Genomic DNA, 15,717 nt, shown 5'->3' with positions numbered 1-15,717 from the left:
AAGTCACACGTTTACAAAAAAAACGTATTTGTACTTATTTGAACTTTAATTTCAAATATATTTTTGGTATATTTCAAAATGTATGCTCTAAATTAGCATGCTAAAAATGTATTTAAAGCACATTTGATAAATACAGTTTTCATATATACCATTTTTTTAAATATTTTAAGTAATATTTGAGAAGTGTACTTTCTGAAAATCTGTAAAAAGTATACAAGAGTCCCCTATTTTAAAAATTCTACTTTTAACACACTTGAAAATAATTGTACTGTAGTATACTTTCAATAAATATATTATAAATATACCACTTTTTTAAATTGTTTTAAGTAATATTTAAGTGCATATTTGTAATATACTAATAATATCTTTCAAATATAAATTTTAAGTGAGCTATCGGCGTGTATATTAGCACATACACAGTAATATACAGTATATATAGTCAAAAGTACTAAGTATACTTTAAGTTGTTCCAATTTAGCACAACATAAGTTTAAGAGTCTTTTAATTCACATGACACACACACACACACAGAGCCTCAGGGCTGTGAGTGTGAGTCCCTGAAGCTGCACACACACACACACACACACACACACACACACACACACACACACACACACACACACACCTGCTGTGTGAGGTGTGTCTGCACCTGAGGGGGCGGGACTTCGTGCTTGTCTCCAAACCGAAGCCCGACCGGTTCCCAGAGGAGCTCTGCCACCACAGCGTGTCACGGAAAGTCAAGTAAGTGCATTTACTTCACGGTTAACCGCCGTTATTCACCTGAGATGAATTATATTATTATTATTCTAGAGAAACGTTGTAGATTAAAGCCTCAGCGGAGCTGCAGAAGTCATGCGTACTTTATTATTGTGTCATGGTGATCGTCTGCTCAAGACTCTGATTCCAGTCAGTGAAGCAGCTTCGGGGGAAGGTTTCTACTGATCCGGAGAATCATTGATCCCCAGCTTCCGCTCTTCGTCCACAGCTGTCGTCTTCGAGTCCGTCTTCCAGCCGCCACCATGCCTGAGCACGCAGAGGCCCACTCCCACACCATCCCCACCAACCGCAACTGCACCATCGAGATCTCCAACGTCAGCTCCACCTTCTGCCTCGTCAACCCAAAGTAAGGAGCTGCAGGGCGACAGCAGGGTGACAGCAGGGCGACAGCAGGGCGACAGCAGGGTGACAGCAGGGCGACAGCAGGGTGACAGCAGGGCGACTGGGTGACAGCAGGGCGACAGCAGGGCGACTGGGTGACAGCAGGGTGACAGCAGGGTGACTGGGTGACAGCAGGGTGACAGCAGGGTGACAGCAGGGTGACTGGGTGACAGCAGGGTGACAGCAGGGCGACTGGGTGACAGCAGGGTGACAGCAGGGTGACTGGGTGACAGCAGGGTGACAGCAGGGTGACAGCAGGGTGACTGCAGGGCGACAACTTCCTTTTGTGTGATAAAATACCTGAAATGTACTTCAATTCATTTATGCACGACCAGCAGCGGTGGAAAGTACTTTCATTGAGTATTTCTGTACTACTTCATACTTTTTTCTCATCAAGATTTTTTCCTTCCAGGTTTGATATGTTAATAAAACGATAAAAAGAGTAAAGAGTAAAGATCAAAGAGTGATTTTGTGTCTTTTAGTGTAAAATAGCAACGGCGTTCTTGCTTTTAACAAAGTGAAAAGTCAAAATAAAGACTTTTTTATAAACTCACGACCCCTCCGATGTATCTTGTGACCCTTTGGAGGGGCCCCGCCCCCATGTTGGAAAACAACAGACTAAACCACACAGGGGCCGACTTTCCTTCCTGCAGAACCAGCACTTTAAGCACTTTAACTTCCTGTATTTGACCTCTGATGCAGTCGGACCTCGAGCACAGAATCTGAACCCTCCCTCCCCCGTCTCCCCCGTCTCCCCCGTCTCCCCCGTCTCCCTCTTCCTCCCCCGTCTCCCCCGTCTCCCCTGTCTCCCCCGCAGGGTGCACATGGAAAGCGGCTTCGTCTTCAACCCCCCGCAGCCCACCCTGCGCTCCTCCTTGACCGAGGTGTGCTCCTTCACCAAGGACGACAACACGGCGACGGGCGCCGTGGGGGTCATGACCTACGAGCTGTTCGACATGAACAGCCGCCACTGCAACGAGGTGGTGGCCGTCATGTTCTCCGTGCCGTACGACTACAGCTTCTACAAGAACTGGCTGGGCGTGGGCATCTTCGAGCACACGCGGGCCTGCGACGGCAAGCTGTTCGACCTCATGTACAACAAGAAGGACTTCACCAACTTCGTGCGCCACGAGGCCGACGGCTCCGGGGTGGCGTACCGCGGCCGCTCGCTGGACGTGAGGGGCTGCATGTCCGACGAGGGGAAGGCCATCATCAAGCTGGAGCTGTACGACAAGATGGGCCGCTGAGCTAAACCTGTCATGTCGTGTACGCTGCTTTTAATGAATGCATAATAAACAAATAACAATGGATTTCACGTCTTTGATGTTTCTTTTTCGGTGTTCTTTATATTTGAATCATCATCACACACGGTCACACACTCCACAGCAGATAGAACTCATGAAACGTGCTTCAGTTTGAGTCAAATATACAATAAACCACACCTGTAGGCTGCACACACACTCCTACAGGTGTGTGTGTGCAGCCTACAGGTGTGTGTGTGCTTCAGGAGACACTGATAGGAATGAGCTCGTTGAGTAAAAGCAGAATAAACACCGCGGCGGTGCGTCTGCCGCTGCACCCTGTCTTCATTCCTGAGGCGACGGGCGAGGACGCAGCTATTGTGTCATTGTGTGACTGCGGGCCACAGGTGAAGGTGTGTGCGCTGTGGGTGGAGACCGGTTTTTTTGTTGTTTTTTTGGGGTGAGGTTTTTTTTTTTGGTGGTGTCACGCGTTTCCCCAGCCAGACCGATCCCTCCAGGTGAGCCAGCGTCTCAAATCTTTCCGTCGCCCGAGCGAGCAGCACACCTGTGATCCGGACAGGTGAGCTGCTCGTCTTTTCTTTCTTTTTTTAGGATTTAAGGGCATGCATTCTTTTAACAGCTGTGTGTGTGTGTGTGTGTTTCCCAGCTCTGAACCAGCAGCACCATGAGTGAATCAGCCGAGGCTGCGGCCGCCAACCTGACGAGCAGAAGGAACGTCACCATCGAGATCACCAACCTCACCAACACCTACTGCCTCGTCGACCCCCAGTGAGTGCACGCTTACGGATGAAGTTCATATTCTAGCTGTTGTCGGTCGTTACATTGAGCGTATTCTTTTATATTCGTGTGTATTTTATAGATGTACGGCTCTAGTGTTGATGTATATTTACGGCTGCTGCAACACTTTGGACTCTATCTATCTATTCTTTGCATTTTTGCACTTTCTTTATTGTTTCATTTCCTAAATTACTCCGCTTTACTGTTTTGTTTTGTTGTATATATTGAGTATTTTGCATTTGTGATGTTTTTTTGTGATATTTTTTATATTTATTTTATATTTTTGTGTCTCATGTAAGTTGCTTGTTACTGTGACGAACGAATCTCCCCTCAGGGATAAATAAAGTATCTATCTATCTATCTATCTATCTATCTATCTATCTATCTATCTATCTATCTATCTATCTATCTATCTATCAAAAATGTATTTAAAGCACATTTGATAAATACAGTTTTCATATATACCATTTTTTTTAAATATTTTAAGTAATATTTGAGAAATCTACTTTCTGAAAATATATAAAAAGCATACAAAAGTCCCCTATTTTAAAAATTCAACTTTTAACATCGATCTATCTATCTATTAGTTTTCTGCATGGGTACATTGAGGTTAAAGTGCAGCTTGAATAAAATGACAACGTTTTCAATCGATTAATGATTTTATTTTGCTCATTTCTTTCTAATAAATGAATGGAACAGGGTCTACCTGGACAGCGGAAACTGCCACAGCCCGCCGCAGCCCACCGTGCGCCCTCTGAAGACCGAGGTGTGCATCTTCACCAAGACCAGCGCCCGGTCCACGGGCGCGGTGGGCGTGATGACCTACGACCTGTTCGAGAGGAAGAGCAACGGCGCCAAAGAGAAGCTGGCCATCATGTTCTCCGTGCCCTTTGACAACAACATGTACAAGAACTGGCTGGCGCTGGGCATCTACAGCCAGGACAAGGAGTGCAACCAGAAGCTGTACAAGGAGATGTACGACAACAAGGACCAGGTGGGCTTCGTGAGGGAGGAGGCCAAGGGCTGCGGCCTCACGTTTGAGGGCCAGAACTTGGACATCAAGGCCACCATGTCCCCGTTGGGCCGGGCCATGCTGAAGGTGGAGGTGTGGGACAAGCTCTTCACTCCACAGCATTAATGTTTAGCCCTCTGTACGTCGTGCAATAAAGCAAGTCTGATGTGAGGAAACGTGTGTCTTTGTGATCGTTACCAACATTAAAAAGGTCTAGTCCAACTGGCGGAACGGGTTCATGTTTGTCTCGATGAGTCATCATCTCTGTAACGCACAAATATCACCCCTATTTATTTTGTGCATGATCAGAAAGCAGCAATTTATGAATTATGATTCATCTGATACCAAAAAGACTGAGGTTCTGTTTTAAATATAAAACAGAAGATTAAAAACCCTATTTAGTCAATAAAAGGCTACATGATGAATTGATTACAAAGATAATGAGGTCTGTGTATGCAGAACATCGTCTGCATGTGTTGCACAAGGTCGCCCCCTAGTGGTCACAACGTGCAAGTTAAACCAGCAACGCTCTGGTTTCAAATGCTTGAAACAGAAGTTTGAGCTTTTGGGAGGCACAGAAGATTGATAGCTCTCATGAATGGAGGGTGAATATAAAGCTACAGCTGGTTAGCCTAGCTTAGCATAAAGTCTGGAAACAGAGGGAAACAGCTAGCCTGGCTCTGTTCAAAGGTAACTTGCTGCATCTCTAATATTAAAATTAATATGTTACATTAGTTTACACATACACCGTATGTGTAAAACAACAGTTAAAGGTTTTATGCTAAGCTAAGCTAACCGCCTCCTGGTGGTCAATATTCTCGTCGAAATCAAATCTATTGATTGCTTTTTCTTCGCTCACATTTATTGTTTTTATATATGGTTTCTTATGTGATCTATAAAACCCTTTGTGTATTAAATGTACATATACATATATATACATACAGAGTCTTGATCTCGTCTTTTCATTAACGCTCAATGAGATTCAGCAAAGTGATGAAGACAGTTCTTCCAGAATGTATTTTAGGAAAACAAATGTTTTAAAGTCCTTTCAAGTCAATGTTGGTTCCTTTTAATCAAACCTTCACCACCATGTACATTGATCCCTAATTCAATGAAATCAGCACGAACAATTCAAAGCTATACACACCTTCACTAGTGTGTGTGTGTGTGTGTGTGTGTGTGTGTGAGGGGTCAGTGTGTGTTTGTGTGTACAGGATCAGTGTGTGTTTGTGTGTGTGTGTGTGTGTGTGTGTGTGTGTGTGTGTGTGTGTGTGTGTGTGTGTGTGTGTGTTTGTGTGTTTGTGTGTGAACATTAGTGTGTTTGTGTGTTGTGTGTGCAGGGTCAGTGTGTGTTTGTGTGAGAACATCAGTGTGTGTGTTTGTGTGTGCAGGATCAGTGTGTGTTTGTGTGTGAGCATCAGTGTGTGTTTGTGTGTTTGTGTGTTATTGTGTGAGCATCAGTGTGTGTGTGTGTGTGTGTGTGTGTGTGTGTGTGCAGCATCAGTGTGTGTGTGTATTTGTGTGTGTGTGAGCATCAGTCCGATCCAGAGCACTGCTCGTAGAAGACGCTGACCGCGGCCCCCAGCCGGTCCTTCAGGATCCCCTCCAGCGTTCCCAGTGACATCGTCCTCACATCAAAGCCTCTGAACTGCTTCTTGGCCGTCGGGTTCACGGGGACGATCTCCTCGCTGCTGTTGCGGTCGTTGCGTCCGATGGCGGCGTGCGTCGGGAAAGCGCCGATCAGCTCCTTCGGAAGGCTGGCGTTGTACTTCGGGCAGCAGTAGGCGGACCAGAGGTACTCCGGCACGGCCACGCGCCGGTTCCCGAGCCAGCGGCCGTCGCTCCGGTAAGGGATGGCGCCGGTCACCACGTGAGCCTCTCCGAGACAGTAGGCCGCCAAGGTTCTGTTGACGGCCGACTCCAGGGCCGCCCAGGGCCCGTCGTTGGAGCCCACCTTCTGGGGAACCACGTTGGTGAGGGTGAAGGTGGCGAGGCGGTCTTTGTGGCTCTGGTGCTGTAAGCTAGGGTTCAAGTGGCCGCGGGAGTAGGTGGAGTTGATGTAGTCCAGCTCCACCGCCTGGCTCTCCACCACGTTCTGGTCCACAGGGCCCGGAGGGAAGGGGACCATGCTGCCGCCGGCTCCGGGGTAGGCTAGCTGTAAAGTTACGTAAAAGTTACGTAAAGTTATGTAAAGCTGTAAAGTTATGTAAAGCTGTAAAGTTACGTAAAGTTACGTAAAGCTGTAAAGTTATGTAAAGTTACGTAAAGTTGTGTAAAGTTGTAAAGTTATGTAAAGTTACGTAAAGCTGTAAAGTTACGTAAAGTTATGTAAAGTTGTAAAGTTATGTAAAGTTATGTAAAGCTGTAAAGTTATGTAAAGCTGTAAAGTTACGTAAAGCTGTAAAGTTATGTAAAGTTACGTAAAGCTGTAAAGTTATGTAAAGCTGTAAAGTTATGTAAAGTTATGTAAAGTTGTAAAGTTATGTAAAGTTACGTAAAGCTGTAAAGTTACGTAAAGTTATGTAAAGTTGTAAAGTTATGTAAAGTTACGTAAAGCTGTAAAGTTACGTAAAGTTATGTAAAGCTGTAAAGTTATGTAAAGCTGTAAAGTTATGTAAAGTTACGTAAAGCTGTAAAGTTACGTAAAGCTGTAAAGTTATGTAAAGCTATAAAGTTATGTAAAGCCGTAAAGTTACGTAAAGCTGTAAAGTTACGTAAAGTTATGTAAAGTTGTAAAGTTATGTAAAGTTATGTAAAGCTGTAAAGTTATGTAAAGCTGTAAAGTTACGTAAAGCTGTAAAGTTATGTAAAGTTACGTAAAGCTGTAAAGTTATGTAAAGCTGTAAAGTTATGTAAAGTTATGTAAAGTTGTAAAGTTATGTAAAGTTACGTAAAGCTGTAAAGTTACGTAAAGTTATGTAAAGTTGTAAAGTTATGTAAAGTTACGTAAAGCTGTAAAGTTACGTAAAGTTATGTAAAGCTGTAAAGTTATGTAAAGCTGTAAAGTTATGTAAAGTTACGTAAAGCTGTAAAGTTACGTAAAGCTGTAAAGTTATGTAAAGCTATAAAGTTACGTTATGCTGTAAAGTTATGTAAAGCTGTAAAGTTATGTAAAGCTATAAAGTTACGTTATGCTGTAAAGTTATGTAAAGCTGTAAAGTTATGTAAAGCCGTAAAGTTACGTAAAGCTGTAAAGTTATGTAAAGTTACATAAAGTTATGTAAAGCTGTAAAGTTATGTAAAGTTACGTAAAGCCGTAAAGTTATGTAAAGCTGTAAAGTTACGTAAAGCTGTAAAGTTATGTAAAGTTATGTAAAGTTGTAAAGTTATGTAAAGTTACGTAAAGCTGTAAAGTTACGTAAAGTTATGTAAAGTTGTAAAGTTATGTAAAGTTACGTAAAGCTGTAAAGTTACGTAAAGTTATGTAAAGCTGTAAAGTTATGTAAAGCTGTAAAGTTATGTAAAGTTACGTAAAGCTGTAAAGTTACGTAAAGCTGTAAAGTTATGTAAAGCTATAAAGTTACGTTATGCTGTAAAGTTATGTAAAGCTGTAAAGTTATGTAAAGCCGTAAAGTTACGTAAAGCTGTAAAGTTATGTAAAGTTACATAAAGTTATGTAAAGCTGTAAAGTTATGTAAAGTTACGTAAAGCCGTAAAGTTATGTAAAGCTGTAAAGTTACGTAAAGCTGTAAAGTTATGTAAAGTTATGTAAAGTTGTAAAGTTATGTAAAGTTACGTAAAGCTGTAAAGCTACGTAAAGTTATGTAAAGTTGTAAAGTTATGCAAAGTTACGTAAAGCTGTAAAGTTACGTAAAGTTATGTAAAGCTGTAAAGTTATGTAAAGCTGTAAAGTTATGTAAAGTTACGTAAAGCTGTAAAGTTACGTAAAGCTGTAAAGTTATGTAAAGCTATAAAGTTACGTTATGCTGTAAAGTTATGTAAAGCTGTAAAGTTATGTAAAGCCGTAAAGTTACGTAAAGCTGTAAAGTTATGTAAAGTTACATAAAGTTATGTAAAGCTGTAAAGTTATGTAAAGTTACGTAAAGCTGTAAAGTTATGTAAAGCTGTAAAGTTATGTAAAGTTGTAAAGTTATGTAAAGTTACATAAAGTTATGTAAAGTTGTAAAGTTATGTAAAGCTGTAAAGTTATGTAAAGTTACGTAAAGCTGTAAAGTTATGTAAAGCTGTAAAGTTACGTAAAGCTGTAAAGTTATGTAAAGTTATGTAAAGCTGTAAAGTTATGTAAAGTTACATAAAGTTATGTAAAGCTGTAAAGTTATGTAAAGTTGTAAAGTTATGTAAAGTTACGTAAAGTTACGTAAAGCTGTAAAGTTATGTAAAGCTGTAAAGTTATGTAAAGTTGTAAAGTTATGTAAAGTTACATAAAGTTATGTAAAGTTGTAAAGTTATGTAAAGCTGTAAAGTTATGTAAAGTTACGTAAAGCTGTAAAGTTATGTAAAGCTGTAAAGTTACGTAAAGCTGTAAAGTTATGTAAAGCTGAAAAGTTATGTAAAGCCGTAAAGTTACGTTAAGCTGTATAGTTATGTAAAGTTGTAAGGTTACGTAAAGTTATGTAAAGTTATGTAAAGCTGTAAAGTTACGTAAAGTTGTAAAGTTACGTAAAGTTATGTAAAGCTGTAAAGTTACGTAAAATTACGTAAAGTTATGTAAAGCTGTAAAGTTATGTAAAATTACATAAAGTTATGTAAAGCTGTAAAGTTATGTAAAGTTGTAAAGTTATGTAAAGTTACGTAAAGTTACGTAAAGCTGTAAAGTTATGTAAAGTTGTAAAGTTACGTAAAGTTACGTAAAGCTGTAAAGTTATGTAAAGTTGTAAAGTTATGTAAAGTTACGTAAAGCTGTAAAGTTATGTAAATCTGTATAGTTACGTAAAGCTGTATAGTTATGTAAAGTTGTAAAGTTATGTAAAGTTACGTAAAGTTATGTAAAGCTGTAAAGTTACGTAAAGCTGTAAAGTTATGTAAAGCTGTAAAGTTACGTAAAGCTGTAAAGTTATGTAAAGCTGTAAAGTTATGTAAAGTTACGTAAAGTTATCTAAAGCTGTAAAGTTATGTAAAGCTGTAAAGTTATGTAAAGCTGTAAAGTTACGTAAAGCTGTAAAGTTATGTAAAGCTGTAAAGTTATGTAAAGTTACGTAAAGTTATGTAAAGCTGTAAAGTTACGTAAAGCTGTAAAGTTATGTAAAGCTGTAAAGTTATGTAAAGCTGTATAGTTATGTAAAGTTGTAAGGTTACGTAAAGTTATGTAAAGTTATGTAAAGCTGTAAAGTTACGTAAAGTTGTAAAGTTACGTAAAGTTATGTAAAGCTGTAAAGTTACGTAAAATTACGTAAAGTTATGTAAAGCTGTAAAGTTACGTAAAATTACGTAAAGTTACTGCTGAGATCCAAACACACACCTGCAATTACTGCTTATCGCCAGAGGTGTCGCCAAAGCAAACACAACTTTACAGACTGTTTTGAAGCCTTCCAGACTGCCAGAAATATAATTATCCCTCTATTTCATTCGGATTTAGGGCTGCAACTAGTGATTATTTTCATAATCGACTAATCTAATGACTATTTCCCATAGCAAATTAAAATAATGACTCAAATTGTTGGAATTTGAACTTCAAATGTTTTTGAGTAAAAAGACCTGAACATCAGAACATCATAAAAAATAAACTAAATAGGAATACAAATTAAAGTGCAAATATGCTTTAAAAGTGAAGAAAAAGTTCAAATAAAGTTGTAAAAGTAACTCAAAATAGCAATCAAGCCTCTGAAAGTGCAAAATAACTAAAGAATAACTGGGCTGCAAGTGACATTCAAAGTCCAAAAGTCGACTAATCGTTTCAGCCCTACTTGAATTGAATACTTTTTGAACTCACTCGGTGTAATGTGTGTGTTATTATAGAAAAAGGTGATGTATTTTTTGGACGTCCTGATTATTTAGATCGAGTTCTAGATTCTCTTCCACAGCGTTCAGATAATATATGATATAATATGAACAGCAGTTGACCGAGCATGAACGCACACGAGCCGGTTCTGCTTTGTGACGGCTCATTTCCTCATTTTCTTGTCGTTACGTGTAGAGTTATTTTCACTGTGTGAGATATTATATAATGATGCTAAACTCTTTGTGATCATGTTCACGAATAATGTCTTGCATTTGCACAATATATTGTGTTATAACAGTTAAACAATACACAATGCAGTAGAATAAATAATAATAATGTTACATCATTAATTGTTCTAAACAGCCCTTTTAACCTCCAACCTTCTTAACTACTCAATTTATGGGACGGTAAACATTGTTATATAGTGTTTAACATAACTTATATCTATCCAGGATAGTCCCATCGATGCTATTATAATACTAATATGTTTTATTTAGTACAGCACCTTTCATAGACACACTATTCACAAAGTGCTCCATCAAGAATACAAATTACATTTTTCTGGACGACGGCATGGACGTTTCACACATAGAAGAACTATTTACAGACTGAAAAACAAAACAGCAAACACATAATAAACATGTATTAAACATGTAAAAAATAAACATGTATTTTAAATAATTAAAGTGTTTAAAGCTCCTATGTGGCTCCTTTAAATAAATGCGCTCACCTGAGGCTCAAACTTCCAGGAGGCGGAGGGCCTCTTTCCCACCGGCGCGGAGTACAAATACGCCGAGAACCACGGGGAGCGACGCGGCCGGCTGTACAGCGTGGCGAAGCGGTACTGGTTGTCATAGCGTTGGCAGATGGGGGTCCCCGCCAAACCCTTAGGGGGCCAAGACCGGTAGAAGACCTGCAGGCAGGGAGTGAAGTCCCCGACGTCGGCCGCACACATGAGGAACCGACCGGCGGCGAAGAGCAGGACGAGCGCGGCGCTCGGAGGAGACATCGTGACCGAAGGACCGTCGGGCTGGGGATCCAGAAGCGTCATGCCTTCATCCACTGAGCGCTGTTCTCCTTTACATCAACAGCAGAAAGCAGAAGCACAGTTTCAACACCGGTTTCAGTCAAATCTTTTGAATCTGCTTGTTTTGACTGTTCGGTACATTTCACTTCTTCCTCTGACACACAAAGAGTTGAGTTCAGAAGCAATCAAACAATCACAAAGTTCTTTATTCCGTCAATAATCTGAGCAAGTACACCATGAACTGTTGTATTTGTATTTTGGTGAGCATGTGCTGCTCATAAGGAACCAGAAAGAGTGAACATGTCTTCAATGGATTCAACATATTAGAAAAAGAACTACATTTGTTTTCTCTTGACAGAATATTTTTCTCATTTTGTTGTTGTTGCAGGAGGAGATTATTGTTTACCGCTCCCAGCCGGGCAGCAAGAGTGAGAAGAGTGGGCAGCACAAAGAGAAGGAGGGGTGGGCTCTGTGGGAAAGCTGTTTCCTCTCCTCCCTTCAAAACACGAGCATGCGTACTGTAGTCCATTTGTTGGGCCACCCTCCCCCAACAACCTCCCTCCTTATGTAACAGAACAACCATCATTTGGACTTTGGATTCCCTTCCATGCAGACGCTGGTCCAGAGCAGGATCAGAGTACTTTTCTGCACCACTTCTGAGATTTTAAAGGTAGGTTTTACACACTTCTGCTTTTTCACAATGCATTGTCAGTTAAATGTCTTCACGGCGTTACTGAAACCGAGAGACTCTGTTTTGCTGACACTGATTTGAACTCAAACTGTGCTGCTGGTCTGCAGGAAGGAGTGCGCGGGTGTTAGTTTCCTCTTTTAACTTTCCCGACAACAGATGTGTAGAAAAGGAAACTCCACACTTGTTTATGTTGCATGCTATGAATGGAGACTCCACTAAGGGGTTTTAGTGTATTAGCTGTATGTAGATGATGAGATTATAGAGCGTAACAGCAGGCATCAGTTAACACGGGCATTTCTATTGACTTTGGTCTGTTAAATCAACATTCCAGGTTTTCCTGTTCAGTTCCGGCACTGTGGGCGTCCAGAGTTCTTTCCTTCATGGTTTCAAGAGTAAACCTTAGCAACAAGTTTGATATTTGCAGATACAATTTCCATCTAGGAAATGTTTTAAAGTACTCGACCGTGTTTGTTCTCTCCCTCAAGGTTGTTCAATGGGGAGCATCCCAGGTGTTTCCCTTTTGCTTCTGGTGGCGACTGTGTCCCTCCTGACGAGCTCCAGTGTGCATGGCGGAAAGATTCTGGTGTTCCCAGTGGACGGAAGCCACTGGGTCAACATGGACCTGCTAATCCAGAGCCTCTACTCCAGGGGTCACGAGGTCACTGTGGTCCGCACGTCCACCAGCTGGTACGTCAAAGAAAGCGCTCCGCACTACCGCTCCATCACCGTCACCTTGCCGTCGGCCATCGTTATCGAGGAGGAGGACTTCTTCGTGACCTTCCTGGTCAAGATGCTGGCGATTCGCAAAGAGGGAGCGTCTCTCAGCGGCTTCGTGAAGTTCTACTGGGAGATGCTCGGCACGCTGTCGAACATTCACCAACAGGCCAGCCAGTTGGCCGTGGAAATGTTTGAGAACAAGACTCTGATGCAGAGTATTCGCGACACTCAGTTTGACATGGTTCTCATTGACCCGGGGTTGCCGGTCGGAGTTCTGGTGGCTCACGAACTTAAGCTGCCGACTGTTTTTAACGTGAGATGGATCACCAGTGGGGAGGGGCATTTTGTGGTGGCTCCATCTCCAACATCCTATGTTCCAATGTCAGGATACGCCGTATCAGATAAGATGACCTTTAGGCAGCGGCTCAAGAATACATTCCAGTATTTTCTTAACGCGTGCATTGAGAAGTTTGTAGTATGCCCTCCTTATGATAGACTGGTAGATAGGTACTTTGGTCCAGATGTGAAGTTCTATCACCTTCTACAAGGCGCAGACATCTGGCTCATGAGGGTGGACTTTGTCTTTGAGTTCCCCAGACCCACCATGCCAAACATCGCCTACATTGGTGGTTTCCAGACAAAGCCTTCTAAGCCTTTATCCTCGGAGCTGGAGGAGTTTGTCCAAAGCTCAGGAGAGCACGGCTTCATCCTGATGTCTCTTGGCACACTGGTGAACGGCCTACCTGAAGAAATCACCTCTGAAATCGCTGCTGCTTTTGCCCAAATTCCTCAAAAGGTCATATGGAAGCATTCCTCGAAGCCGCCCAAAAATGTGGGCAACAACACCCTTCTGGTAAAGTGGATGCCCCAGAACGACCTTTTGGGTCACCCAAAGATAAAAGCCTTTGTGGCTCACGGTGGCACCAACGGGATCTACGAAGCCATGTACCACGGGGTGCCGATAGTCGGCATACCCCTTCTGTTTGACCAGTTTGAGAACATTTTGAGAATGGAGGAGCGAGGCGCCGCCAAGGCGGTGGATGTGACCCAACTCACTCATCAGAACTTTCTGGAAGCGATACAAGAAGTTCTTCACAACCCCTCCTACGGAACTAACATGAAGCGCCTCTCCGCTCTCCATCGGGATAAACCGATGCATCCTCTGGAGACGGCCCTTTACTGGATTGAGTTTGTCATGAGGCACAAAGGAGCCTCACATTTACGCACCGAGTCCTACAAGATGCCCTGGTACGCCTTCCATTCTGTGGACGTTATGTGCTTTTTGATGGCGGTCTTGTTGACGCTGACGGCCGTTGCGGTGGCATCGATACGATTCCTTTGCCTTCGACTGTGCAGGCGGAGAAAAACCAAAAAGGAGTAGTCTCTAGTTTCTGACTCCTCACGGGGGGACTGTGGCTAAGTGGTTAGCATGCCCATCTTTCAATCAGAGAGTTGGAGGTTCGAGCCCCGGCCCTGCTAGTCCATGTAGCTGTGTCCTTGACACTTAACCCCTAATTGCTCCCCGTCGCTGTGTCTGTGGTGTATAGAGCTAAAATGTAAATCGCTTTGGATAAAAGCGTCAGCGAAATGTTATCAGTTAACATTCAAATGAAGAAGTCTTGTTCAACAACAGGGCTGGTGATGCTCTGTACTCCATGTTGATGGCATTATGGTATGGGCTTAGTTCAGTCTCATTAATGACAAATGCACACAGAAAGATTCACAAATATATTTCTGTATTTGTGCATAGATTTTTCTATTTCTTTGTGGAGTTGTATGGATTCATTTGTGGATCGCACTGCATTTGTTTGTGAATAGCTTCACATTTACAAGTGGCTTTTTTGAGACTCCCCTGCAAATACATAAGAATGCAGAAATATATCTGTGATTTTTTTTTTACATTTATATAAAGCATTGGAATGTATTTGTAAACCCTTCTGTGTGCATTTGTCATTAATGAGACTGAACTAGCCCCATATTATCGGTGGGTAGGTTTGGAGGTTCAGACTAAAAGCACGTAACAACTATTGAATGAGTTGCCATACAATACCGCCAAGACAATCATGTTCCCAAGAGGATGTATCCTCATCTGTTTGGTAACATATTTTTGGTTTTGAGTTAATTGTCTAAACCACTTTTTAATGGATTGGCGTTAAATATGCTACAGATGTTCACGGTAGAGAGAGGATAGTTCCTAATCATTGTTGTCCCCTCTTTTTTCCTCATCCAAAATTACGTTCACATACAACTAAACACTCTTTTCTCTTCTAGGGAAAGTATATATGTATGGTGAAATCATGGTGAAATATCTCAACATCTAAAAAGATCCACTGACTTTTACTCTAGCGCCACCATGAGGTTGCTTTTGGAGAGAACTCCATGAGGTTTGGTTCAGACAGTTTCCCTCAGAATGCAAAATAAATACAAATTCCCATCAGCCTCTGCTGCATGCTGACCTCATCATTAACTGTGAGTCATGTTCAAGGTTTACGATTGTACCCCCAAAAAACACAAACAAACACAAAGAATAAACATGTAACTGAGCTCAAGGTGCTTAATTGTTTTAGGGACAAATGTGTGAATGTTTTGGAGCTTCTAATTATCACAAGTCTAAAGAGTCGGATCAGAACAATCAAAACATTTGCAAATTTTTCACTATTTTGATCATCAAATGTAAAAAATGATGTGGACTTCTGTGTGTGGATCAACTGTGTTGTAAACTGTATTTACTTCCAAAAGCTAAACGTCCATTTGTAGTTGTTTAGTAAGTGTTTTAATGTTCTAACTCATGGTAATCAAAATCAACAACATGTAAAAAAAATAATACTTACCTGCTTTATTCAATTTGTTTACTTTTTTACAGATCAACATTTCAAAATAAATGCTGCGACTTCACGTTGTGTGTTTTCTTGCTATTGAACATTGAACATGCGTCTGTCGTTCTGAAGAAACATACTTAAAAATAAAAAAGTAAGAAAAGACTTGACAGATACTGTTTTTATTTCCTGGACTCTGAAGACTAAGTATTGTTTTATTTTGAAGGGAACATGAACACTGTCACCACTCAGCATGTACGTATGTACATAATATCCTAATTAACACGTATATTTACAACATGAAAATAGGAATACAACTGTTCTTGCAGGATTTGATGTTGTCATGAGCTTGACACTA

At 41.2% G+C, this 15,717-nt stretch overlaps 3 protein-coding genes across 3 annotated transcripts; all 3 read left to right on the top strand.

Moving 5' to 3' along the window:
* The first annotated feature begins 693 nt into the window (after positions 1-693).
* LOC306751823 (DELTA-actitoxin-Aeq1c-like) lies at positions 694-2,467 on the top strand. The gene is made up of 3 exons (XM_079235469.1): positions 694-741; positions 986-1,123; positions 1,976-2,467. Exons 2-3 carry the CDS (start codon positions 1,020-1,022, stop codon positions 2,403-2,405), a joined length of 534 nt encoding a protein of 177 aa, XP_079091595.1. The 5' UTR covers positions 694-741; positions 986-1,019; the 3' UTR covers positions 2,406-2,467.
* Positions 2,468-2,909: 442 nt separating this feature from the next.
* On the top strand, positions 2,910-4,446 carry LOC306753766 (DELTA-thalatoxin-Avl1a-like). Its single transcript, XM_079237684.1, has 3 exons — positions 2,910-2,979; positions 3,067-3,188; positions 3,897-4,446. Exons 2-3 carry the CDS (start codon positions 3,085-3,087, stop codon positions 4,333-4,335), a joined length of 543 nt encoding a protein of 180 aa, XP_079093810.1. The 5' UTR covers positions 2,910-2,979; positions 3,067-3,084; the 3' UTR covers positions 4,336-4,446.
* Positions 4,447-12,319: 7,873 nt separating this feature from the next.
* On the top strand, positions 12,320-14,044 carry LOC306754102 (UDP-glucuronosyltransferase 2B31-like; the record flags this gene model as incomplete). The annotated part of the gene is made up of 1 exon (XM_079238012.1): positions 12,320-14,044. One exon carries the CDS (start codon positions 12,320-12,322, stop codon positions 13,922-13,924), a length of 1,605 nt encoding a protein of 534 aa, XP_079094138.1. The 3' UTR covers positions 13,925-14,044.
* Positions 14,045-15,717: the final 1,673 nt, after the last annotated feature.

Source organism: Taurulus bubalis (genome assembly GCF_910589615.1).
Source record: "Taurulus bubalis genome assembly, chromosome: 2".
Lineage (NCBI taxonomy): Eukaryota > Metazoa > Chordata > Actinopteri > Perciformes > Cottidae > Taurulus > Taurulus bubalis.
Note: the sequence above shows the minus strand (reverse complement) of the source record. Positions and strands in the feature narration are given on the sequence as shown.